At 70.1% G+C, this 23,256-nt stretch overlaps 2 protein-coding genes across 11 annotated transcripts; one reads left to right on the plus strand and one right to left on the minus strand.

Moving 5' to 3' along the window:
• Positions 1 to 398: 398 nt before the first annotated feature.
• On the minus strand, positions 399 to 17,557 carry DEAF1 (DEAF1 transcription factor). Of its 4 annotated transcripts, none has more exons than XM_070055551.2 (12): positions 17,114 to 17,557; positions 15,976 to 16,073; positions 14,533 to 14,662; positions 14,300 to 14,446; positions 13,455 to 13,594; positions 12,996 to 13,061; positions 10,592 to 10,718; positions 10,104 to 10,232; positions 9,680 to 9,808; positions 8,049 to 8,296; positions 2,501 to 2,587; positions 399 to 757 (listed from the first exon to the last, which is right to left on the minus strand). In XM_070055551.2, exons 1-12 carry the CDS (start codon positions 17,409 to 17,411, stop codon positions 653 to 655), a joined length of 1,704 nt encoding a protein of 567 aa, XP_069911652.1. In that variant the 5' UTR covers positions 17,412 to 17,557; the 3' UTR covers positions 399 to 652. The 4 variants fall into 4 exon arrangements, 3 of the variants coding, with proteins under 3 accessions (XP_069911652.1, XP_069911633.1, XP_089164411.1); XM_070055532.2 differs by having other exon boundaries at positions 2,501 to 2,590; XM_089308285.1 differs by having other exon boundaries at positions 2,501 to 2,590; positions 12,996 to 13,134; positions 17,114 to 17,391.
• Positions 17,558 to 17,600: 43 nt separating this feature from the next.
• On the plus strand, positions 17,601 to 22,790 carry TMEM80 (transmembrane protein 80). Of its 7 annotated transcripts, none has more exons than XM_070055734.2 (5): positions 17,601 to 18,152; positions 19,500 to 19,519; positions 20,371 to 20,464; positions 20,537 to 20,830; positions 21,606 to 22,790. In XM_070055734.2, the coding sequence occupies exons 1-5, from the start codon at positions 18,134 to 18,136 to the stop codon at positions 21,809 to 21,811; spliced, it is 633 nt and encodes a 210-aa protein (XP_069911835.1). In that variant the 5' UTR covers positions 17,601 to 18,133; the 3' UTR covers positions 21,812 to 22,790. The 7 variants fall into 7 exon arrangements, with proteins under 7 accessions (XP_069911835.1, XP_089164850.1, XP_069911877.1 ...); XM_089308724.1 differs by having other exon boundaries at positions 17,822 to 18,152; positions 19,500 to 19,861; positions 20,537 to 20,629; XM_070055776.2 differs by having other exon boundaries at positions 17,857 to 18,152; positions 19,500 to 19,861.
• The last annotated feature ends 466 nt before the right edge of the window (positions 22,791 to 23,256 follow it).

Genomic DNA, 23,256 nt, shown 5'->3' on the forward strand with positions numbered 1-23,256 from the left:
CGCCAAGGGGCGGGGCTTTAGAAGGAGCCGGCAGCTCAGGAACAGCGCCCCAGGGGTGCAGCCCAAGTGGGGAGTGGGCGTGGGGGAGCTCCTCCATCAGTCGGGCTCAGGGACCAGGAGGGGCGTGTGGAAACGCAGAAGCTTCCAGAACGTGCGGGCGTCTGGCCTGGGTGCGCAGCGCAAGCAGGAGAGATGGCGCCAGCCGCGCAGGCCGAGGCCTCCCCGCTCGCTGGCTCTCATGGACAGGTGGACAGGACGTGGGGGTGTGGCCTCAGCTCTCTCGGGCGTGGGTGCCGCACACAGGCCCTCAGTGTGCGCCGGCCGTGCCCAGCGCCCCATCCCCACGCGCACGCGAGGACAGAGCTGAGGCCCTCAGGGCCCGGGGACAGGCACGGGGGTGGCCTTATTTACAGTTTATTGACCAACAGGGCAGCGCGTGCGCACATGCGCCACAACACAGGCACTCCGCGGGCGGCCGACGCTTGTGGCCCCGAGGGCCCGGGCGGTGGCGGGCGGTGGGCGGCGGGCAGCGGCTTGGGCTCGGGCCGCGGCAGTCTCACTCGGCCAGCAAGTTTCCTGGCCGTCCACGGCCCCTCGTCCTCGGCGCCCGGTCCTCGTGGTCCGGCAGCGGCGGCTCCCGACCTCCAGGGCCTCACACCGTGACCTTCTCCATGGCGCCCTCGGCCACGTGCACCTCGCCGGCCTGCACTGTGACGGCCGCTGCCTGTCCGCACAGGTGCTGGTGGTCCTTCCAGTCCTGCGGGGGAGGGGGGGCTCAGGTCAGCGCTGGCGGGGCCCCTCCGGGCACCCAATCCAGGCCGCCGTGGGCTCCAGGACCGAACCCGGGGAGGGGGCTGTTTCTCAAATAAGAGAACAGGGGTCCCCACCCGAGTCTGGTCCTCCTCTCTGCTCCACGCACACGGCCAGGGGGCCACTTCCTGGTGCCCCTGAGGCTGTCCTGCGCCCCTGTAGGGTCTGGGGCCACGCCAGCCACCAGCCGCATCCCACATGGGCGCTGGTTCAAGTCCGGGCTGCTCCCTGGGAAGGTGTGGGAAGATGGCCCAGTGTGGGGGAGACCTGGGGGGGTCCAGGCTCCCAGTTTGGCCTGCCCCGCCCCAGCTCTCACTAGCACCTGGGGAATGGACCCGTGGGTGGCCTGTCCACCTTCCAAATAAGTAGGCTTTAAAAATAAGTAAAATGGATTTTTAAAACCCCCAAAATCCCACTAATAATCCAAATCTGACCTAAAATGGCCGGGACTCCCATGGCACCCGGAGGCAGGGTGGGGCCGAGGCCAGCACAGGCGTGGAGCCAACACCCCGGCGGCTCCGCGGGAAGGCGGACACAGCTGGGCGGCGGCGCTGCACCCGGCCCGGGGCGGCCGAGGACTACAGGGCCAGGAGTCCAGGCCTGCGCCCGTGTGTCCGGCACCGCATGCTGCACACGTGCTCCTCCAGGCTGAGGCCCACGTGTGACACGCCTGCTGCTCCGGGCCGAGGCCCGCGTGTGACACGCCTGCTGCTCCGGGCCGAGGCCCGCGTGTGACACACCTGCTGCTCCGGGCCGAGGCCCGCGTGTGACACGGGTGCTGCTCCGGGCCGAGGCCCGCGTGTGACACGCCTGCTGCTCCGGCCCGCGCAGTTACGGTGTTAAGACCGTTCCTGCTCTCTGGGGACTGGAACAGCCCCTCTTCCTGCCTGTGAAGTTGTTAAAGGAACAGCGGCCCCGGTTCCTGCTGAGCCGGGGAAGCAGCAGTGACGGCCCAGGGCCTGGGCCCCTGCCCCTGCACGGAGCTCCTGGCGCAGCCATCTGGGTTGGGACCAGCAGATGGAGACCACCCCCTTTCTCTGTGACTCTGCCTTTCAAACACATACGTCCTTAGAAAAGAAAAGAGGCCGGCGCCGCGGCTCACTAGGCTAATCCTCCGCCTAGCGGCGCCGGCACACCGGGTTCTAGTCCCGGTCGGGGCGCCGGATTCTGTCCCGGTTGCCCCTCTTCCAGGCCAGCTCTCTGCTGTGGCCCGGGAGTGCAGTGGAGGATGGCCCAAGTGCTTGGGCCCTGCACCCCATGGGAGACCAGGAGAAGCACCTGGCTCCTGGCTTCGGATCAGCACAGCTCCGGCCTTAGCAGCCATTTGGAGGGTGAACCAACGGAAGGAAGACCTTTCTCTCTGTCTCTCTCTCTCACTGTCTAGCTCTGCCTGTCAAAAAAAATAATTTAAAAAAATGCTTTTTAATCTTAGAACTGGGTAATAGCTGGGGGCCACTACGAGGTCAAAGGCCTCACAGGCATGAACTGCCCAGGGAGGGGCCTCGCCAGACAGGGCGGAGCTCACAGAGAAGGGGCGGGGTGGAGCAGAGGGGTGGGGCAGAGAAGGGGTGGGCTCACAGAGTGGGGCGGGCAGAGAAGGGGCAGTGTGGGGAGAGGGGGTGGGGCCCCAGACAGGGTGGGACGGGCAGAGGGGGCGGGGCTTGTAGGGAGAGGGCAGGGTGGGCCCTACCTTGCGCTGGCAGAAGGTGGAGCAGTAGTTGGCCTTGTGGCAGCCGGTGCACTCGCTCAGGGCCTCCCGGCCGCAGTTGGCGCAGGACTGCTGCAAGGAGAGACAGGGCGGTCAGCGTGGGCTCTTGGGGCGCCCGGGCAGCGGCCTTCTAGGACCAGCACACACAGCCAGTCAGGCCCCGCTCGGCCATCCAGCCCTGGCCTGTGCCAGCCCCCACGCCCACCGCTGCCCCAGAACTCACCTGGGCCACGGGGTCAGAGGCCCCGCCCTGCACAGAGCAGCGGCCCCCACGGGTCACCTGGGGGACACAGCCCCACTGCTTCCGAGGGGACGGCTCTGACCACACGTGGCTGTGGAAAGCTGCAGGGCCCAGGCCGTCGTGGCGAGCACCACACCCTCGGAGGGCAGCTGAGTGGCCTCCCCGACCCCTGCGCACCAGCACCTCCTGCCGGAGGCACAAGCAGATGGGGCGGCTGGTGCACACGAGGCCCAGAGCGGGGCCAAGGGCGGGGGTGGCAGTGCTACGCCCAGTGGCTGAAGCCACCGCCTGTGACAACGGCATCCCAGGTGGGCGCTGGTTCCAGTCCCGGCTGCTCCATCTCCCACCCAGCTCTCTGCTGTGGCCTGGGAGAGCAGTGGAAGATGGCCCAGCGCTTGGCCCCTGCACCCACATGGGAGACCCGGAAGAAGCTCCTAGCTCTGGCCTGGCTCAGCCCTGGCTGCTGCGACCATTTGGGGAGTGACCCAGCGGATGGAGGCTCTCTCTCCTTCTGTCTCTGTCTGCCTTTCAAATACAAAAATAGGTAAATCTTTTAAAAAATCAATCAAAAAAGATGGGCGAGGCCGGCAGCCACAGCCGTGGGTCTGGGGCAGGGGCAGCCAGTGTGGGAGGGGCTGGACCCGGCTGTGCTGCTGGGGGGTGGGCGGGGCAGGCAGCCATTTGGGTTTTGCTGGTCATTTGCTGAGTCGCACACAGCAGAACGGAAAGGATTTAGAATGCCCTCGGGGCCGGCGCCGCGGCTCACTAGGCTAATCCTCCACCTTGCGGCGCTGGCACACCGGGTTCTGGTCCCGGTCGGGGTGCCGGATTCTGTCCTGGTTGCCCCTCTTCCAGGCCAGCTCTCTGCTGTGGCCAGGGAGTGCAGTGGAGGATGGCCCAGGTGCTTGGGCCTGCACCCATATGGGAGACCAGGAGAAGCACCTGGTTCCTGCCATCGGATCAGCGTGGTGTGCCTGCCGCAGCGCGCCAGCCGTGGCGGCCATTGGAGGGTGAACCAACGGCAAAGGAAGACCTTTTTCTCTCTCTCTCACTGTCCACTCTGCCTGTCAAAAAAAAAAAAAAAAAAAAAAAAAAAAACCTGGCCGTGGCACCATGGCACCGCGCACTGGAGCCTGGGGCCTGCCGGTGGCTCTGCGTGCTCCCTGCTGGCACGCGCCCCGAGGCAGCAGCCCCGGCCCAGGTTCCTGGGGCCCTGCCACCCACACGGGGGACCTGGATGGAGCTCCTGGCCCAGCCCTGGCTGCTGTGAGTGTTTGGGGGAGTGCACCAGGGGCTGGGATCTCTCTCTCCCCTTCTGCCCTTCAAACAAACATAAATGAGCAAAACTCTAGCGCCAACGAGCCACTGCAACCACAGCAGCTGGTCCCGCTGCTCCACCGGCGCTGACCGCGGCCCGACCTGCCCTCGGGCCCCGCACGCCCAGCTGACAGCGAGCTTGGGGACCGCGCTCCCAGTGGGACGCGGCGGGGCTGGGCCAGGCCCCTCCCACAGCTGCTCCTCTTCCTGGGAGAGCAGGGATCGGCCCGAGCCGGCCTGGAAGCTGGCCAGGGCCCTGCGGCCACGCAGCTGCTTCTCCCGGACACTGTGCCCTTGGCGGCCAGGCGGGGACACAGGGCGTCCCCAGAGAGCTACGCCCACGGCCCCAGAATGGCTGCAGCTGGGCAAAGCTGTTTGTTGTAAAGATACCTATTTTTTTTTTTTTTTTTTGGACAGGCAGAGTGGACAGTGAGAGAGAGAGACAGAGAGAAAGGTCTTCCTTCCGTTGGTTCACCCCCCAATGGCCGCTACAGCCAGTGCTATGCTGATCTGAAGCCAGGAGCCAGGTGCTTCTCCTGGTCTCCCATGGGGTGCAGGGCCCAAGCACCTGGGCCATCCTCCACTGCACTCCCTGGCCACAGCAGAGAGCTGGCCTGGAAGAGGGGCAACCGGGACAGAATCCGGCGCCCCGACGGGGACCAGAGCCCGGTGTGCCGGCGCCACAAGGCGGAGGATTAGCCTAGTGAGCCGCGGTGCCGGCCATATCTACCTACCTACCTACCTATCTGAAAGGCAGAGCTAGAGAGACTGATCCTCTATCCCCTGGTCACTCCCCAAATGGCCGCAACGTCAGGGCTGTGGCTGGGCCAGGCCAAAGCGAGGAGCTGGAGCTGCAGCCGGGCCTCTCACTCGGGAGTCAAGCTGCACATCAGTGGGAGGCTGGGTCAGAAGTGGAGCGGCCAGGACTTGACCCCGTGCTCACACGGGGTGCCGGCATTACAGGTGCGGCTTCACCAGCTGTGCCATGCGCCAGCCCTAAATCTGATCTTTAAAAAAATTCCACGGGCGGCGCGCCTGGGGCGTAGTAGGCTGAGCCACTGCCTGCAGTGCCGGCATCCCACGTGGGCACCGGTTCGAGTCCCGGCTGCTCCACTTCCGATCCCGCTGCCTGCTGTGGCCTGGGAAAGCAGTGGAGGACGGCCCACGTGCTTGGGCCCCTGCCCCTGTGTGGGAGACCAGGAGAAGCTCCAGGCTCCCGGCTTTGGCCTGGCCCAGCCGCAGCTGTTGTGGGCATCTGAGGAGTGAACCAGTGGACGGAAGCGCTCTCTGTCTCTCCCTGACTTTTAAATAAATGACGTTTCAGAGAAGAAAACAGAGAACACTTCTGCCCCATCTCAGACAACAGCAGCCTGCAGGAGCCATGGCTCTTGTTCCCCTGGCATCCACACCCGCCGGGGAGCCAGGGCAGCCGAGAGCCCGGCCCGCGCTCAGCCACCGCGAGGCAGCAGCAGCGACACACCCGCGGGGAGGCCCAGCCCCGCTCTGACACGCCCCTCCCTGCCCACATCCCACAGCGTGGCCGTGCTCACATGCGGCCAACCTGAGGGGCAGGGGCAGCGAGTGGGGCGGGGGCGGGGGGGCTCCCTGGCCTCCCTCACAGCAGGGGGCAGTGTGCCCACCCCGGGCTGCAAGGAGGGGAGTGGGACCGCACGCGGGCTGTGGGAGGCTGACTGGCGGCGTGCTGGGAGAGGACCCTCTGTCCCACGGTCAGCCAGGCTCAGTGCTGGCGACGGGGGAGGGGGCCCTGCGCTGGCCCCTGTGAGCTGGGTTACTCTCGCTTTTCTCTCCTCTGACTCTCAGCGTGCAGTTTGGAATCACACACAGGGCAGCAGTCAGAGAGCTCCGTGCACGGGCTCACTCACAGACACCGCGGCAGCCGGGGCTGGGCCAGCCCCGAGCCAGCAGCTCCACCCGGGTCTCCCACGCGGGTGCAGAGGCCCAGGCTCCCCGCTCCTCGCAGGAGCTGGAAGGCAGGCCAGGGTCCCACCTGCTAAACAGCACCTCCTGCCTGCAGCCGTGGGAACAGGCGCTCCCCGACACTGACGGGGCCCACACAAGAAATCACGGAGGGGCCGGCACCTGCCTGGGAGACGCCGATGAGCGCCATGCCCGGGCTGCAGCCTGGCCCAGCTCCGGCCGCTGCGGGCACCTGGAGGGAAGACCTCCCTGCTCTGACTCCGCCTCTCAAACAGATCTTAGAAAGTCACCGCGGAAACGAAGAACCGAGAGGCGCGTCTGAGTCTCGCACAGGCTTTGCGAGAAAAAGTTCATCTCGAGTTTCGTTTGCAAGCCGAAGTCCACGTTTACCACCGCTGGAAGGGCTCAGGCCCCACCTGCCCACGAGCCGGCCCCGCCCCTGCGCTGCCTGTGACCCCTGCGCGTGGTCAGCCCTGAGCGACTGCAGCCCCTGGCCCACAATGGCCAGGGACCTGGGGGTGGGGTGGGGGGGCTAAGGCCACACCGTGCCCTGGCCATGCCTCCTCCACACCCTGGCTCAGCCCACTCTGAGGACAGGGAGCCCACACAGCTGCGTGCGGGAGGTGGTGAGGACAGGGAGGGGTGAGGGCAGGGGTGAGGACGGGGAGGCGGTGAGGACGGGGAGGGGGTGAGGACAGGGGTGAGGACGGGGAGGGGTGAGGACGGGGAGGGGGTGAGGACAGGGGTGAGGACGGGGAGGGGTGAGGACGGGGAGGGGGTGAGGACAGGGGTGAGGACGGGGAGGGGTGAGGACAGGGAGGGGGTGAGGACAGGGGTGAGGACGGGGAGGTGGTGAGGATGGGGAGGCGGTGAGGACGGGGAGGGTTGAGGACGGGGAGGGGTGAGGACAGGGAGGAGTGAGGACGGGGAGGCGGTGAGGACAGGGGTGAAGATGGGGAGGGGGTGAGGACAGGGGTGAAGACGGGGAGGTGGTGAGGACGGGGAGGGGGTGAGGACAGGGGTGAGGACGGGAGGGGTGAGGACAGGGAGGAGTGAGGACGGGGAGGCGGTGAGGACAGGGGTGAGGACGGGGAGGTGGTGAGGACGGGGAGGGGTGAGGACGGGGAGGCGGTGAGGACGGGGAGGGTTGAGGACGGGGAGGCGGTGAGGACAGGGAGGGGTGAGGACAGGGGTGAGGACGGGGAGGGGTGAGGACGGGGAAGGGGTGAGGACGGGAGGGGTGAGGACGGGGTGAGGACGGGGAGGGGTGAGGATGGGGAAGGGGGTGAGGACAGGGATGAGGACGGGAGGGGTGAGGACAGGGGTGAGGACGGGGAGGGGTGAGGACGGGGAGGGGTGAGGACGGGGAGGGGTGAGGACAGGGAGGAGTGAGGACGGGGAGGCGGTGAGGACAGGGGTGAGGACGGGAGGGGTGAGGACAGGGGTGAGGACGGGGAGGGGTGAGGACAGGGAGGAGTGAGGACAGGGAGGCGGTGAGGACAGGGGTGAGGACGGGAGGGGTGAGGACAGGGGTGAGGATGGGGAGGGGGTGAGGACAGGGGTGAGGACGGGAGGAGTGAGGACAGGGAGGAGTGAGGACAGGGAGGCGGTGAGGACAGGGGTGAGGACGGGAGGGGTGAGGACGGGAGAGCGCACACAGAGCTGCGGGAGGCGCTGCCGCTGCACCCCCCCAGCACCGTCCAGCCTCTGCAGCAGCCAAGACCACCGGGAAGCAGGAACCCTCCCTGCCCATAAAATGGCTCCCAGATGCCTCCCTACTGAGACAACGCCTCCCCCGGGGCGGGGCCGTGGCCCAGGGCGGGGTGCGGCCCCCTGATGCCCGCATCCCACGCGGCACGGGTTCGAATCCCGGCTGCCCCACTTCTCACCCTCTCCCTGCTTCAGCCCAAAGGAGACCCAGGCCCCGCCGCTGCAGCCACCCATCGGGGCCTGAACGGTGGACGGAAAGCCTCTCTCCGTCCAGCGCAGAGGAAGGCGCGTGGGTGTAGCGCCGCCCCCGGCGGCCTGCCCTACCTCCTTGCGCTCGGCGTCGGCCTGGGCCTTGGCCTGCGTGGCCGCGGCCTCGCGGTAGGAGCTGGCCTGCCGGGCCTGCTCGAACAGCGTCTTCAGCTGCTGCGCGGTGCTCAGCAGGGAGTTCACCATCTCCTCCAGGTACAGCCAGCTCCGCTGCTCCGCCGGCTCCAGCCCGCTCACCACGGCAGGGGGCACGGCCTTCGTGGGCGTGGAGGGAGGGACGGCCAGGGCGGGCAGGGACGTCAGCACTGGAACAGACGAGCGCCAGGGCGATGGGGGGCCCGCCCTCCCGGCCCCACACTTGATTCCCCAAGAAAGCCGGTGCGGCAGGGTGACCCCACAGAGCGAGCGCCCACCACCATTTCCTCACTAGGGGCCAACACAGCCTCCCCGTGCCGGCTGCCCGCCCCACGCGCACAGAGGCCAGCGCTGGGCAGGCAGGGCCCACCGGGCCTCCCAGGGCAGGGACCCGAGCACCCGGAAGCTGGGCTAAGATCCGGACAGCCGTACCAGCCCTGCAAGAGCAGAGCTGGCCCCTTGGACGGCGGCCCCGTGAGAGCCCTGCACGGAAGTCGGGGCCAGAACCAGGTGTCCCCGGCTGGAGCGGCCCAGCCCTGCGGCCACAGCGGGGCTCCGGTCTGAGCTGAGAGGAGAGTGACAGAGCTGGGAAGTGGGGGCACAACAGAGGGCCTGGACCTGAAGCAGACCTGCTGCCGGACCTGGGAGGCAGGTGCACAGGAGAACTCACAGGTGAGCACACACAGGAGAGCACACAGACACACACTCACGGGCTCACACGCACACACACAGACACACACACTCACGGGCTCACACACACACACACACAGCCGCACACACACACGGGCTCACATGCACACACATGTTCACACGCACACACACACACGGGCTCACTCAGGCGCAGCGTCACAGCCGCACACGCTCACGGGCTCACACGCACACACACGTTCACACGTACACGGGCTCGCTCAGGCGCAGCGGCACAGCCGCACACGCACACGGGCTCACACGCACACACACGTTCACACGCACACACACGTTCACACGCACACGGGCTCGCTCAGGCGCAGCGGCACAGCCGCACACACACACGGGCTCACACGCACACACACGTTCACACGCACACACACGTTCACACGCACACGGGCTCGCTCAGGCGCAGCGTCAGCCCGTGCAGGACGCGTGGACGAGGGCCGGGCCTCTCTGTGCTGCCCGAGGGGGCAGAAAGGGCCAAAGTGCAAGCACCCCGTGGGGTGGGGGCACGCAGCTCCACCCCCTGCTCTCACGCGGCAGCCCCCAGGTCACGGCGCTCCCCGTGGCGGCCGGTGCTCACGGGTCTCCCTCTGCGGACACAGGCAGGGGGCACAGGCAAACCGCATCCCGTCGGAGGGCCTGGCCTGAGTCCCCGCCCTGGCTCCTGACTCCAGCTTCTTGCCAGCGCGCACCGGGAGGCAGCAGCCACATGGGAGACCCGACGGAGCGCTCAGCTCCTGGCTTCGGCCTGGCCAGCCCTGGCTGCTGTGGGTGTGTGGGGAGCGAGCCAGCACGCGGGCGCTCCCTCCCTCCGCCTCTCGGCAAGATGAGAAAATAGATGAATCAGTCTTCACACTCACCTATCTTGGGGTGTGAGGTGGGCAAGGCGGCCTCGGGGAACGGGCCCATCTGGCAGCCGTCCTGGTAGCCGGGGTAGTGGGGCTCGGGGTGGCCCACGCGGCACGGCGGCTGCACCCCAGCCTCCTGCACTGGAGGGGAGAGGGAGGCTGGCTGGGACGTGCACGGGCACAGCAGACTGGGAGCCTGCCCACGTGGGGACCCCCGGCCACTCAGGGGCAGGGGAACCGGTCCCCAACACCAGCGCCTCCGGCCGGCTCCACACAGCCCTGGGCGGCGGCAGGAGCTGGCAAACAGCCAGTTTTCAGAGCCGGGCCGGTCACTCGGGTCCTGCCCCGGCCGGGCCCCCGTGCGGGCCAGCCCAGCCCACAGCTTGGCCACGGTGAGGAGGCGGCCGGGGACGCGTCACGCGGGGCTGAGGCTCACCTGTGGCTCCCGCAAACACATCTCCCTGGGCCGGACTCTCGGATATGACGGCCGTGGCCTCCACGGTGGACGCCCGGTCGAAGGTCAGGGCCCCGGAGGTGCTGATCTGTCCCGAGGGTGTCACGGTAACTGCAAAGGCGGAGGAGGCTCAGGCCGGCACGGGGAGGGACCTGGGCTCACGCTGCCGCCATTCCAGCCGTGAGCCCGGCCGGTTTGGTCAGGAGGCCAGGGTGGGTGCGCGGCCGGGGGTCACGGTTCAGACGCCCACCACCTGGGTCAGAACTGCCTGGGGGGCTGCAGGGACGGCTCGGCGCTGGGGTCCCTGCACCCCCGGGGGGGAACTGGACGGAGCTCCGGGCTGTTACGGGACTTGGGCACTGAACTCTGCTTTTCAAGCAAACCAAAGACTCGGGCTGCAGCCGTGCGCCCCGGCACACGGGTTCCCGGGGAGCCACCTCCCCTCCCCTCGCGCAGCACTGGGCACTCACAGGTGGTGGCGGCGGTGGCCGGCAGCAGCGTGATGTTCTTGGGCGCGTCCTTCTTGACTGGGGTGGTGGGCAGCTCGTTCTCCTTCTTGCGCCGTTTGTAAGGCACAAAGAGCCTGACCGGCCCACTCTGCGGGGAAAGCAAAGCCGGCCGGTGGCGGCACTGGCGTGAGGGAGGCCGCTCTGCCTCCACTCCTGGCGCAAGCCCTGGACGCGTGGTGAGACCGTGTCGGGAAGCCGAGCGTGAGCGTGGCCCTGAACTGCCGCCTGCCACGCCGGCATCCCACGAGTGCCAGTTCAAATCCTGGCTGCTCCATTAGCTCTGTGAGAGCTAATTAGCCTGGGAGAGCAGAAGGGAACGGCCCAAGTCCTTGGGCCCCTGCACCTGCGTGGGAGACCCGGGAGAGGCTCCTGGCACCGGATCCATGCAGCTCTGGCCGTTGCCATCTGGGGAGTGAACCAGCAGACGGAAGACCTCCCCACCCCTCCCCCCCCCCCGCCCTGTAACGCTTTCTTCAAATAAATAAATCTTTCAAAAAAAAAAAAAAAAGAAAAGAAAAACAACACCCCTCTCTACACTAATAATTCCACCAAATGTCGGGAAGGAGACTGAGCCGTGACCCAGGGGCTGCTGGGGCTCCCGGGAGACGGAACCACTGGCCGGGGCAGGCGCGGGGGAGCCGGGGGCGGGGGCGGCAGGGAGCCGAGCCTCCCCAGGACTCCAGCAGGAGGACCGCACACCACCAGGCAGCCCCACCCGGCCCAGCCAGCAGATCACTCTGGACAGAGGCTGTGGGGGCAAATCCACAAGGCTTGTTCTTGAAGGCTGCCGCCGGTGGACAGAGGTCCCCCGGCACACCAGTGCTTTGGACGGAGGTCCCCCTGCACCCCCAGAGCTGTGGACGGAGGTCCCTCTGCACCCCCACTGCTGTGGACGGAGGTCCCCCTGCACCCCCAGGGCTGTGGATCGAGGTCCCCCTGCACCCCCAGAGCTGTGGACGGAGGTCCCTCTGCACCCCCAATGCTGTGGACAGAGATCCCTCTGCACCCCCAGAGATGGACGGAGGTCCCCCTGCACCCCCAGGGCTGTGGACAGAGGTCCCCCTGCACCCCCAGGGCTGTGGACGGAGGCCCCCCTGCACCCCCAGTGCTGTGGACGGAGGTCCCCTGGCACACCACTGCTGTGGACGGAGGTCCCCCTGCACCCCACTGCTGTGGACGGAGGTCCCCCTGCACCCCCACTGCTGTGGACCGAGGTCCCCTGGCACACCAGTGCTGTGGACGGAGGTCCCCTGGCACACCACTGCTGTGGACAGAGGTCCCCCTGCACCCCCAGGGCTGTGGACGGAGGCCCCCCTGCACCCCCAGGGCTGTGGACGGAGGTCCCCCTGCACCCCCAGAGCTGGACGGAGGTCCCCCTGCGCCCCCAGGGCTGTGGACGGAGGTCCCCCTGCACCCCCAGGGCTGTGGACGGAGGTCTCCCCGCCAGGGACTCCTGTAGCTCCGTGTACAGGCCCTGGCCACCGTCCAGCAGACCCAGCCTCGGCCTTGGGGGCTGAAGGAGCCCGCACAGGTCTCAGCGCCCGAACTTCTAGAACTCAGTCGCGTGACTTCCACGATGCCACGTCTGCGTCGGCTCCACACCGACACGCGCCCGTCACCCGTCTGCCTGTCACCCGCCTGCGTTGGCTCCACGCCCACACGCGCCCGTCACCCGTCTGCCTGTCACCCGCCTGCGCTGGCTCCACACTGACACGCGCCCGTCGCCTGTCTGCCTGTCACCCGCCTGCGCTGGCTCCACGCCCACACGCGCCCGTCGCCCGTCTGCCTGTCACCCGCCTGCGCTGGCTCCACACTGACACGCGCCCGTCGCCCGTCTGCCTGTCACCCGCCTGCGCTGGCTCCACGCCCGCGTGCCCGTCGCCCGTCTGCCTGTCACCCGCCTGCGCTGGCTCCACGCCCGTGCGCCCGTCGCCCGTCTGCCTGTCACCCGCCTGCGCTGGCTCCACACTGACACGCGCCCGTCGCCCGTCTGCCTGTCACCCGCCTGCGCTGGCTCCACACTGACACGCGCCCGTCGCCCGTCTGCCTGTCACCCGCCTGCGCTGGCTCCACGCCCGCGCGCCCGTCGCCCGTCTGCCTGTCACCCGCCTGCGCTGGCTCCACGCCCGCGTGCCCGTCGCCCCAGTTCTGTCACACAGTGGGGGCTCGCTGAGCGGCTCTCACGAGGCGGGATTTCAGACTCGAGGTTCTGTCCCCGAGCGAGCTCCGTGACGCGTCTGCGCCAGAACCCCCAACACAGCACACAGCGCGGCCCGCAGCCGCACTGCTGCGTGCCCGGCTCGCGCGGCCGTCAGTCAAGGCGCCCCCGGTCTCGGGCAGGGGCGGCGGCTCCCCAGGAACCTACCAGGGTCAGGTCGTCACAGCAGGCGGCACAGGTGCAGGAGGCCGCGTGGGGGTTCAGGATCCCGTCCTGGAACCCAGACAACGCTCGGGTTAGGGCGCCGTGGCCGGCCGGGCGCTGCCGTCTCCCTCCTTCTGGAGCCCTGAGAAATAGGACCCTGGCGTCCAGGGCCTGTCCACCTGCCCGCGCCCCTGGGGAGGGGCCACACCAGGTGCGTGGGGAAGCTCCCCCCACCCTCCTACTCTCCTACTGCCCTGCTCCGGAGAGGACCAGTGACCAGGGGCCCTCTGACCGCAGGGCCGGCCCCGGCCCCCCAACCTAGACGCGGCACTGCAGACCCCTCCCCCTCCCCCCTTACCCCCTCCCCCACACGTACCTGGATGAGGCACTGCAGGGGGCGCCCTGCCCTCTCCCTACCTGGAGGAGGCGCTGCAGGCCCCCTGCCCCCTCCCCCACACGTACCTGGATGAGGCACTGCAGGGGGCGCCCTGCATAGCGGATGCTGCGCTTCCAGTCCTTGCTGCTGGCGCGTCCGGCCATGGCCTCGAACTCGGTGGGGCTGTACCAGTTCTCCCCCTGCTTGATGCAGCGTCCTCGGCCGCCTGGGCCAAGCAGCAGCAGTCACGGGGCCACTCTGCCCCCCGCCCCCGCTGGCCAGCCCAGGCCCTCCAGGCACGTGGGAAACCTCCACCCACACCCAGGCCAGCAGGCTGTGCTGACCTCCGGCTGCCCACTCCCAGGGTCGCCTCAGCCACAGCCCCACCCCTACCTGCTCTCTCCCCACCTGGCCTCGGCCTGGGGCCCTCACCTGCCCAGGACCCGAGCCCCTCCCCCGAGCCCCCCTCACCTGAGCCCTGGTACCCAGGATCCTCCCCCGAGCTCCTCCCCAGCCCCCTCCCCTAGCCCCGCCCTCACCCGAGCACCTCCCCCTGCCCCGCCCCTGCCCCCCCCCGCCAGTGCCCGCCCAAGACCCTGCCCTGCCCCCTCCAGTGCCCGCCCCAAGCCCCTCCCCTGCCCCTGCCCCGCCCCCTCCAGTGCCTGCCCAAGCCCCTGCCCCGCCCTCCTCCCCTGTCCCACCCCTCCAGTGCCCCGCCCCTCCAGTGCCCGCCCCAAGCCCCGCCCCCGCCCCTCCAGTGCCCGCCCAGGCCCCGCCCCCGCCCCGCCCCTCCAGCGCCCGCCCAGGCCCCTCCCCTGCCCCCGCCCCTCCAGTGCCCGCCCCAGGCCCCGCCCCCGCCCCTCCAGCGCCCGCCCAGGCCCCGCCCCGCCCCGCCCCTCCAGCGCCCGCCCAGGCCCCGCCCCGCCCTCACCCGAGCCCAGCCGGCTCTTGTGCAGCGTGCCGCTGACGTTCCTGCAGCGCACGGGCAGCTCGCTGTCGTACACCGAGGGGTCCCAGTTGTACTTGGTGCCCGTCTTTTCTTGGCCGGGGGTGAGAGGAGCGGGGGGAGACTGAGGCCCTGGTGAGGGACGCGAGCTGCGGTCACGCGGCGGCCGCGCTGCCGGCGACCCCACGCTTTCTGCAGACCCCGCGCGGGAGCCTCACCTGGCGCCAGGGGGGCGGCCGCGCCCTTCAGCCCCGTGGTCTCCACGATGCTGCCGTCGGCGTGCACCACGATCAGCGTGGCCTTCTCCGCGTTCAGGCCGTCGCCGATCTGCAGGGCCGTGCGGCCCGACTGCAAGAAGTGGCGGCGCTGACGACCACGGAAGACGGCCGTGGCCTGCGCAGGGCGAGGCCGGCACCCGCGTCGTGTGCTGACCACGAGTCAGTGTGAGCAGGAGGCCAAGGGCGCCTGCCCAGCCCAGCCCCGCGCCGGGCCCCAGCCCTGGACACAGCTGGCCCGGCCCCGTGCCGACCACTGCCCTGGACACAGCTGGCCCGGCCCCGGCCCCTCCTGGCCACACTGCTGCCCCAGGGCGCCCCCCAAAGCAGCACTCGGTGCTGAGCCTTCATCTCAGCAGTGGGGAACCAGCGGCGAAGCAGGAACGCGCCCCAGTCAGGAGGACGCTGGCCCTGGCTCACAGGCTGTGCCCCCACCCCCGTCTCACGGGAGCCCCCTGGTGGTCAGTGCGGTCACGGCAGGCTCCAGGCTCCCCCAAGGAAGGGAGGGTGGGGAGAAGCGGGAGACCACGGGACTGCAGTGTGTCCCTGCCCCAAGGTGAGCAGCAGCGCTGGGAGCTGGGCCCAGCCCACTGCCCGGAGGCCGACAGCCCCGGCCCCAGCCCCAGCCCACTGCCCGGAGGCCGACAGCCCCGGCCCCGGCCCCAGCCCCAGCCCACTGCCCGGAGGCCAACAGCCCCAGCCCCAGGCCCAGCCCACTGCCCGGAGGCCGACAGCCCCAGCCCCAGCCCCAGCCCACTGCCCGGAGGCCAACAGCCCCAGCCCCAGCCCACTGCACAGAGGCCGACAGCCCCGGCCCCAGCCCACTGCCCGGAGACCGTCAGCCCCAGCCCCCAGCCCACTGCATGGGGGCCGACAGCCCCGGCCCCAGCCCACTGCCCAGAGGCCGTCAGCCCCAGCCCCCAGCCCCCAGCCCCAGCCCCAGCCCCAGCCCCCTGCACGGGGGCCGACAGCCCCGGCCCCAGCCCCAGCCCCAGCCCCCTGCACAGGGGCCGACAGCCCCGGCCCCAGCCCCAGCCCACTGCCCGGAGGCCGACAGCCCCAGCCCCCAGCCCCAGCCCCAGCCCCCTGCACGGGGGCCGACAGCCCCAGCCCCAGCCCACTGCACGGGGGCTGACAGCCCCAGCCCCAGCCCACTGCACAGGGGCTGACAGCCCCAGCCCCAGCCCTAGCCCCCTGCACGGGGGCCAACAGCCCCGGCCCCAGCCCACTGTGCGGGGCTCCCTCCAGCTCCCCCACATCCTGAACACCTCACGAAACTCCGTCCACTGTGCACTGCCCGTCGCTCAGCGGGGCCCCTGCCCCCCAGCCCCCCAGCCCTGTGGGCAGCCCCCTCCTCGGCTGTGTGCAGACCCAGGGGCGGCTTACCAGCACGTGTCCCGAGATGGAGGCCGCGTTCGCCACCGAGGTCGTGAAGACGTTGTCTGCAGAGGCCCCCACGTTGGCCACAGTCACCGTGGTCACCTCTGCAACAGGACGAGGCCACCTCAGGCGAGAGAGCGCGGGGACCCCGACAGAGGCCCCGCCCTAACAAGGCCCCACCCAGCAGGCCACACGCCCCCACCCCAGCTCCTCCCCCTGAGCGGCTCAGCTCACCTGCCAGCTCCCGCCTCCGCCAGTGTCCTCCACACACCTACACACGTGTGTGCATGCCCACATACATCACACACGCATGTGCACACATAGCAGGCACACACTACATACACCACGTGGGGACACACATCTCACACACGTGTGCAGGCACACACATGACACCACATGTGCCACCACCCTGGCATTCCCTGGTCCTCAGCCGAGCGAGCTCCCTTCTGTGCCATAAGATTCCCGCCCCAAGCCTCCCCAGCACCCACCAAGCTGCAGGGACAGGGCCCCCGTCCACCTGCACCACCAGGCCCCAGCAGGAGCGCTGACCACGCAGCGGCCACTCAGAGGCCATGCGGCCAGCCCCGGGGCTGCCCGGGCAGGGCCGGTGTCCGAGCGCACGAGTGGACAGAGGCACCGCTGGTCACGGAGTCACAAACCAGCAGCCACTTGGCCTGCACGTCCCCCACACCCTGTAACACCGGCACAAAGGACTTCAGGGCACGAACACATCGCCAAACCAGCGTCCTTCAAACAGCCCACGGTGGCGCCTCCTGCTGGCCACCCGGCCCAGAACTGCTCAGGGCCACGCCCCTGACCCCCAGTCCCAGGGCCAGCAGCCTTGCCGGTCAGCGGTCAGCAGCGGGGAGGCACCCCTCTGCAGGGCACTGGCCGCACAGCCCAAGGCTCGGGTGTCGAGCAGCGAGCGGACACACGGGGAGGCCGGGGCAGGGAGCTGGCCACCTGCACCGCGGCATCCGCGTGACCCTCCTGTGCCACCAGCACCCAGCATGCACGGCGCGGGGGGCAGGCAGGTGTGCAGAAGGTTCCAGAACACGGGTAACGTGAGGTGCAGAAGGAAGCAGGTGTCCCTGCGGGGCCGGCGTGCGGGGCAGGCGCGCAGGAGCCGGCGCGGCGCACTTGCCTGCGAAGGCGGCGGCGGCGGCGGCGGCAGCCGCCTCGTCGGGGCCGGGCAGGGCCTCGGCGCCCATGTCCATGTGCCCGGGCTCGGCAGCCATCACCGCCACGGCCGTGACCCGCCGTGTCTCGCGCTCGGCCTCCGAGTCCGCGTCCTCCTCCGAGTCCTCGTCCCTGCTCAGCACCGGCTCCTCGGCCTCGCCCCCCGCTGCGGCCGCGGCCGCCGCCGCCACAGCGGCCGCGGCCGCCACCGCCGCCGCCTCGGCCAGGCCCAGCTGCTTTGCCGCCGAGTCCGAGTCCTCCATCCGGACTCCGCCGAGCCCGCCCGAAGGCTGCGTCCGGGGCCGCCCGAAGCTGTGGGAGCCGAGCCCGAAGCGGGGCCCGAAGAGGCGGGCCGAGCCGGGCCGACGCCGCCCGAAGTTACGCCTAGCCGTCCGCCGAGCCGCGCCGGGCCGGGCCGGGCCGAGCCGAGCCGAGCCGAGCCTGTGCCAGGAGCCTGGAGCCGAGGAGAGCCGAAGCAGCCCGAAGTGAGGCGCCGAGCCGGCCCGAACGCTTCCGAGGCCGCACGAGCCGGTCCGAATGCTTCCGAGGCCGCACGAGCCGGTCCGAACCCTTCCGAGGCCGTACGAGCCCGGTCCGAACGCTTCCGAGGCCGCACGGGCGTTTCCGAGCGGCTCGGTCCCGAGCCCTCCTCTCTGCCTGCGAGGCCCTGCCCACGGTGGCCCGCGGCCGACGGCGACGTCCGGCTCCGGGCGGGCTCTCGCCGGCCTTCGACGACGCAGTTCGGCCTCTCCGGGAGACGCTTGCGGCCCCGGACGGAGCCGATTCGCCCCGAGGCCAAGCCGATCTGAGCCGAACGCCCCCGAGTCCAAATCCTCCCGAACCTCGGCTCCCCGCCTCCTCCGGTCCGAAAGTGGCCGAGCGCCGCCGGACGGACGAGTCAGGCCTCGGTCGCGGCGCGGTCGGGCCCCTTCGGTCGCAGCGAAAATGGCCGAGGCCGCGCAGGGGCCGCCGGGAGCGGGGCAAGATGGCGGCCGCGCGGCGAGGTGAGCGGCGGCGTGAGGTGACGGCCGAGCGGGCCTCGCCGTCGTCCCGGGCTGGGGCTTTCAGCGGGCCCGCGAGGCCGCCAGCCTGGGACACGCCGTGGCCCCCCGCGGGAAGCCGCCCCCGGGAGCGGGGCGGGGCCGGCCGCGATCCCGCACACGGCAGGCCGCGCGGCGCGGGGTCCCCGCCGAGCGGGACGCCCTCGGGCCCGCCCGCGTCGCGGCTCCTTTAAGGCTGAGGGGCGCGCTCCGTGCGTCGGGCTCGTGGGCGCGCGCGAGGGTCCCCGCCCGGCGCGCCCCCGGCCGCGCGGCCTCCTGCCCGGGCAGGTGCGGGGTCCTGCGGGCGGAGGCCTGGGCAGTGGGGCTGGGGCGGCCAAGGGGTGACCGACCCTGGTGCGCTGCCGGCTCAGTGGGTCTGTAGATTTATTTGAAAGGCGGCTACAGGGGGAGAGAGCGAGCGTCCACCCGCTGGCCACTCCCCCAGTGGCCGCACAGCCCCGGGGCAGCCAGGAGCCTGGGACCCCAGGCAGCGGGATGGGAAGTGGAGCGACTGGTCTCGAACCCGGGCCCCCAGCCGCTGCGCCAGCACCTGCCCCGCCCCCGCCCGGTCGGAAAGACCAGCGGGTTCCCCCTTTGTAGCAGTGGCGGCCTGGGAGGGAGGGAGACCCCCAGTGACCGTCGTCCGGCCTGGGAGGGCGCAGGGACCCCCGGCGCCCCGCACGCCCCCCAGACCGCTTCGCCCGCGCGAGGCGAGCGCGCCCTGGCGGCCGTCCCCGGGGCTGCAAAGGCCGCCGGGCAAGAACCGCCTCCGCGGGAGCTGCGGGCGCGGGGCCGGGCTCAGGACCGAGGGGAGAGGCCGCAGGGGCCCTGTGGGGTGGGCACGACCAGAAGACTGGGCCAGAGGCCGGCGCTGTGGTGGAGTGGGCTAAGGCATCCCATGTGGGCAGCGGTTCGAGTCCCGGCTGCTCCACTTCGATCCAGCTCCCTGCTAATGCAGTGGAAGACGGCCCAGGTCCTTGGGCCCCTGCACCCACGTGGGAGACCCGAGGAAGCTCCTGGCCTGGCTCTGGCTGTTGTGGCCAACTGTGGAGTGAACCAGGGGGTGGAAGATTCTCTGTGTCTCTCCGTCTGTAACTCTGCCCCTCAAATAAATAAAATCGACTGGGCCAGAGCGCGTGTCGGGGGGGGTGCTCTGGGTGACGGGTGCAGTTGCAGAGGAGGGCAGGGACGGGCGAGAGGGCCCGGGAGGGTGCCTGCAGGGGGCCCACAGGAGCTTCCTGCTGGGGGGTCGGTGTCGGTGTTGAGAAGGCCGCGGGTGTCCACCTCACCCGGGGACGCTGTGTCTTGCAGGGAGCGGCTCCTCGGAGGTGGTATCCTGCCACAAGCACTCGCGCCCGCAGGACCTGCTGGCCAGGAAGCTGTCGGCCGCGCTGCCTTTTCCTAAGATTGACGGGGGCGGGCGCTGTGGTGGAGGCGGCTGATCCTCTGCCTGCGGTGCCGGCATCCCATATGGGCGCTGGTGCGAGTCCCGGCTGCTCCTCTTCCCACCCAACTCCCTGCTGTGGCCTGGGGAAGCAGTGGAAGACGGCCCAGATGCTTGGGCCCTGCACGCGCGTGGGAGACCGGAGGAAGCTCCTGGCTTCAGCCTGGCCCAGCTCCAGCCGTTGGGGCCATCTGGGGAGTGACCCAGTCGAAGGAGGACCTCTCTCTCGGTAACTCTGCCTCTCGAATAAATCTTTTTAAAAGATTGATTGCTGTCACAGAGAGAGAGAGAGGAGTCTTCCATCAGCTTCTTCACTCAAATGACCACAACGGCCAGGGCTGAGCCGGCGGGAGCCAGGAGCTCCATCCAGGTCTCCCAGGTCGGGGCGGGGCCCGACGCGTGGGTCCTCACCTGCTGCCTTCCCAGGCCGCCGGCAGGGAGCGGGGCGGGTGCGGAGGCTCCGGCCGGCAGTGATTCCGCTGTTAAGCGCTGGGTTCCGGGGAGGGGGTGCAGGGCTCCTCTCCCGCCGCCCCCCACCGGGGCCGAGCTGCCCCCAGGCGGAGAGGAACAGCTTTCTCCAAAGGGGGGCAGGAAAGCAGGGCCTGCCGGCCTGCAGCCGCCCCGCCCTCCTGCCTCGGGGGTCCCAGTGCCCGCACCAGGACTGGGAGCCCAGGGCTCCACGCACCCGGGCCGGACCTGCGTGCCCCCGTTCTGAGTGAGGCCCCTTAACCGCCGCAGCTGTCCTCGGCGCCCCTGCAGGCGCTGTTCCGCCTCAGCCGGGCCTTCTGCGCCCTCTACTTCCCGGCCACCCTCCTGATGCTGCTCTATAAAAGTAAGCCCCCCCCCCCGCCGGGCACCCTGGGGGCCGCCCGCCAGCCGCTGCAGCCCCGCTGTGTGCCCGCAGGTCAGGCCTTCAGCTGCCCGCCCGGCCACCTGCTCCTGGACGCGGCTCTGCTCCTGCTGATGGGGCTGCTCGAAGCCCTGCGGCTGCACCTGGGTGAGTGGACGCCGCCCACGGCACCGAGCGGCCGACACGGCACCTGCTCGGGTCACCGCCAAGGGGTCCTGGGCCTTCAGGGCCCTGCCCGGGTCTCGGCGTGTGAGGAGGGGGCTGGCCTGGCTCCCGGCCCCCTGCCCAGCTGCAGGTGCCGTCCCCTGAAGGAAGGGGTTAATTCTCGTCCAGGACCAGGGCCCAGAGGTGAGTGTGGATGCCTCCCTGCCCCGGCCTGCAGCCCTGGCCTCTCACCCGTCCGTCTGCAGACAGGACTGGACCGCACCTGAGAGGCCACTGCCAGGCCCTGGCCCTCGCGCGTCCACCCGTGAGGCCCAGGGTCCAGCGAGGGACCCGAGGAATCGGGGCCCCGGCCCTCCGCGTCCTAGGACCTGGGACTCCGCGGGGCGTAGGGGAGCGAGCCAGCGTCCTCGCTGTCACCGCTTCGGCTCCTCCACGGGGACGGGGCCATCCCAGGAGGGTGCAGTTTGGTCTGTTGGGTGTTCCTGAAATTGTCCAAAGCTGACCTCAGCCCAGGGCCAGGTGCCTCAGGGGTTTTCAACAAAATCAGTCTCAGTTGCCAGCACCATGGCTCAACAGGCTAATCCTCCGCCTAGCGGCGCCGGCACACCGGGTTCTAGTCCCGGTCGGGGCGCCGGGTTCTGTCCCGGTTGCCCCTCTTCCAGGCCAGCTCTCTGCTGTGGCCAGGGAGTGCAGTGGAGGATGGCCCAAGTGCTTGGGCCCTGCACCCCATGGGAGACCAGGATAAGCACCTGGCTCCTGCCTTCTGATCAGCGCGGTGCGCCGGCCGCGGCGGCCATTGGAGGGTGAACCAACAGCGAAGGAAGACCTTTCTCTCTGTCTCTCTCTCACTGTCCACTCTGCCTGTAAAAAAAAAAAAAAAAAATCGGTCTCAGCTGAGAGGCGCTGAGGCTCGGGCAGGAGCCCCCGCAGCCCCCTCAACCTTCGCTCTGCTCTCCAGGCACCAAGGGCAACCTGACGGAGGCCGAGGGGCCGCTGGCCGCCAGCCTGGCCCTCACAGCGGTCAGCGCCCTCCTGGCCGTCCACTTCCTGCTCCGGCAGACGCTGGTGCTGTGGGCGGACTCGGCCCTCGGGGCCGCGCGCCTGGCGCTGCACGGCCTGGAGGCCGTCCTGCAGCTGGTGGTCATCGCCGCCTTGGTGAGGTAGCCGCCGCCGAGGAGCCCCTGCCCCCAGGCCTCTGCCTCCGTCCAGGACCTGCTGCTCACGGGGAGCGTCTGCCCAGGACTGAGGGCGGCACCCCTGACCCTCGGGCCGAGGGAGGACAGAGCCCCGTGGCCGCTCAGAGAGGCTGCTTCCTGCCGGCTTCGCCCCCGGGAGGCCCGTGGTTCCTCGCTGGTTTCCGGTGCCTTCATAGTCGCCAGGGTCCCTGCTGGACAGCACAGCCCAGGGCAGGGGCTTTGGGGGGCCTGGGCCAGGCCGCGTCCGGCTTCCTAAAGAAACAGGTGTGGAGGAAGTGGGCGGCTCTCGGGCCTGGGCCCCCAGCTGCAGCTTCTCCCCAGCCCCGAGGAAGGCGTCCGAGCTGACCCCTCCCCAGCCCCGAGGAAGGCGTCCGAGCTGACCCCTCCCCAGCCCCGAGGAAGGCGTCCGAGCTGACCCTCCCCAGCCCCGAGGAAGGCGCCCGAGCTGACCCCTCCCCAGCCCCGAGGAAGGCGCCCGAGCTGACCCCTCCCCAGCCCCGAGGAAGCCATCCGAGCTGACCCTCTCCAGCCCCGAGCTGACCCCTCCCCAGCCCCGAGGAAGGCGTCCGAGCTGACCCCTCCCCAGCCCCGAGGAAGGCGTCCGAGCTGACCCTCTCCAGCCCCGAGGAAGGCGCCCGAGCTGACCCCTCCCCAGCCCCGAGGAAGGCATCCGAGCTGACCCTCTCCAGCCCCAAGGAAGGCGCCCGAGCTGACCCCTCCCCAGCCCCGAGGAAGGCGCCCGAGCTGACCCCTCCCCAGCCCCGAGGAAGCCATCCGAGCTGACCCTCTCCAGCCCCGAGCTGACCCCTCCCCAGCCCCGAGGAAGGCGCCCGAGCTGACCCCTCCCCAGCCCCGAGGAAGGCGTCCGAGCTGACCCCTCCCCACGCCTCTTGTTCGGACCAGAGCTTGTTCTGTGCACTTTTTAAATAAACGTTGGAGCCCCTGGATGTCTGCTCGTCACTGCCCCCCGCCCGCCTTCCCCACGGCCTTGGCGGGAGCTCAGGCTCTGCTCTTGGCTGGAGAGGCTGCAGTGGCCAGCAGGAGCTGGGCCTCCCCCGGCCTACACACCCCGCCCCCGCCTGCAGGAGGCAGTGTCCCCCTGGGGGAGGGGGCGCAGACAGCGGCGCAAAGGAGACTGCTGACTCGGCGTGGACGGTGCCCACTGCGGGCCTGGGCTGCTGGGGCAGGGCGAGGTCACGTGGGCAGCGGGATCCAGGTGTGTTCCAGATCAGCCGCAAAGGCCATAAACCAGGAAGCCAGGCCCCACCGGCCCTGGGCAGGCCCCGCGCCACTTCCTGTCTGTCTGCACAGCCCAGCTGCGGTGCCACCGGCCCTCCTGGGACCTTGGACCTGGCCTGGCCTCCCTAGCAGCAGTCAGAGCCTGTGGGTCCCTAGGGCGGGTCCAGCGTGGCC

This window comes from Oryctolagus cuniculus, chromosome 1 (genome assembly GCF_051225735.1).
Source record: "Oryctolagus cuniculus isolate XC-2025 breed Fujian yellow rabbit chromosome 1, ASM5122573v1, whole genome shotgun sequence".
Classification (NCBI taxonomy): Eukaryota; Metazoa; Chordata; class Mammalia; order Lagomorpha; family Leporidae; genus Oryctolagus; species Oryctolagus cuniculus.

Bases quoted from the DNA above. Each gene is read 5' to 3' on its own strand.
- DEAF1 (XM_070055532.2), bottom strand. From the start codon at position 17,411: ATGGAGGACTCGGACTCGGCGGCAAAGCAGCTGGGCCTGGCCGAGGCG. The intron at 14,663-15,975 runs GTAAGCCGCCCC...CACTTCTTGCAG, and splicing joins CCATCTCGGGACACGTGCTG to TCGGGCCGCACGGCCCTGCA. The intron at 10,233-10,591 runs GTGAGTGCCCAG...CCGCCTTTGCAG, and splicing joins GGCCACCGCCGCCACCACCT to TTACCGTGACACCCTCGGGA.
- TMEM80 (XM_070055677.2), top strand. From the start codon at position 19,952: ATGACCACAACGGCCAGGGCTGAGCCGGCGGGAGCCAGGAGCTCCATC. The intron at 20,465-20,536 runs GTAAGCCCCCCC...GTGTGCCCGCAG, and splicing joins CCTGATGCTGCTCTATAAAA to GTCAGGCCTTCAGCTGCCCG. The intron at 20,831-21,605 runs GTGAGTGTGGAT...TCTGCTCTCCAG, and splicing joins TCCAGGACCAGGGCCCAGAG to GCACCAAGGGCAACCTGACG.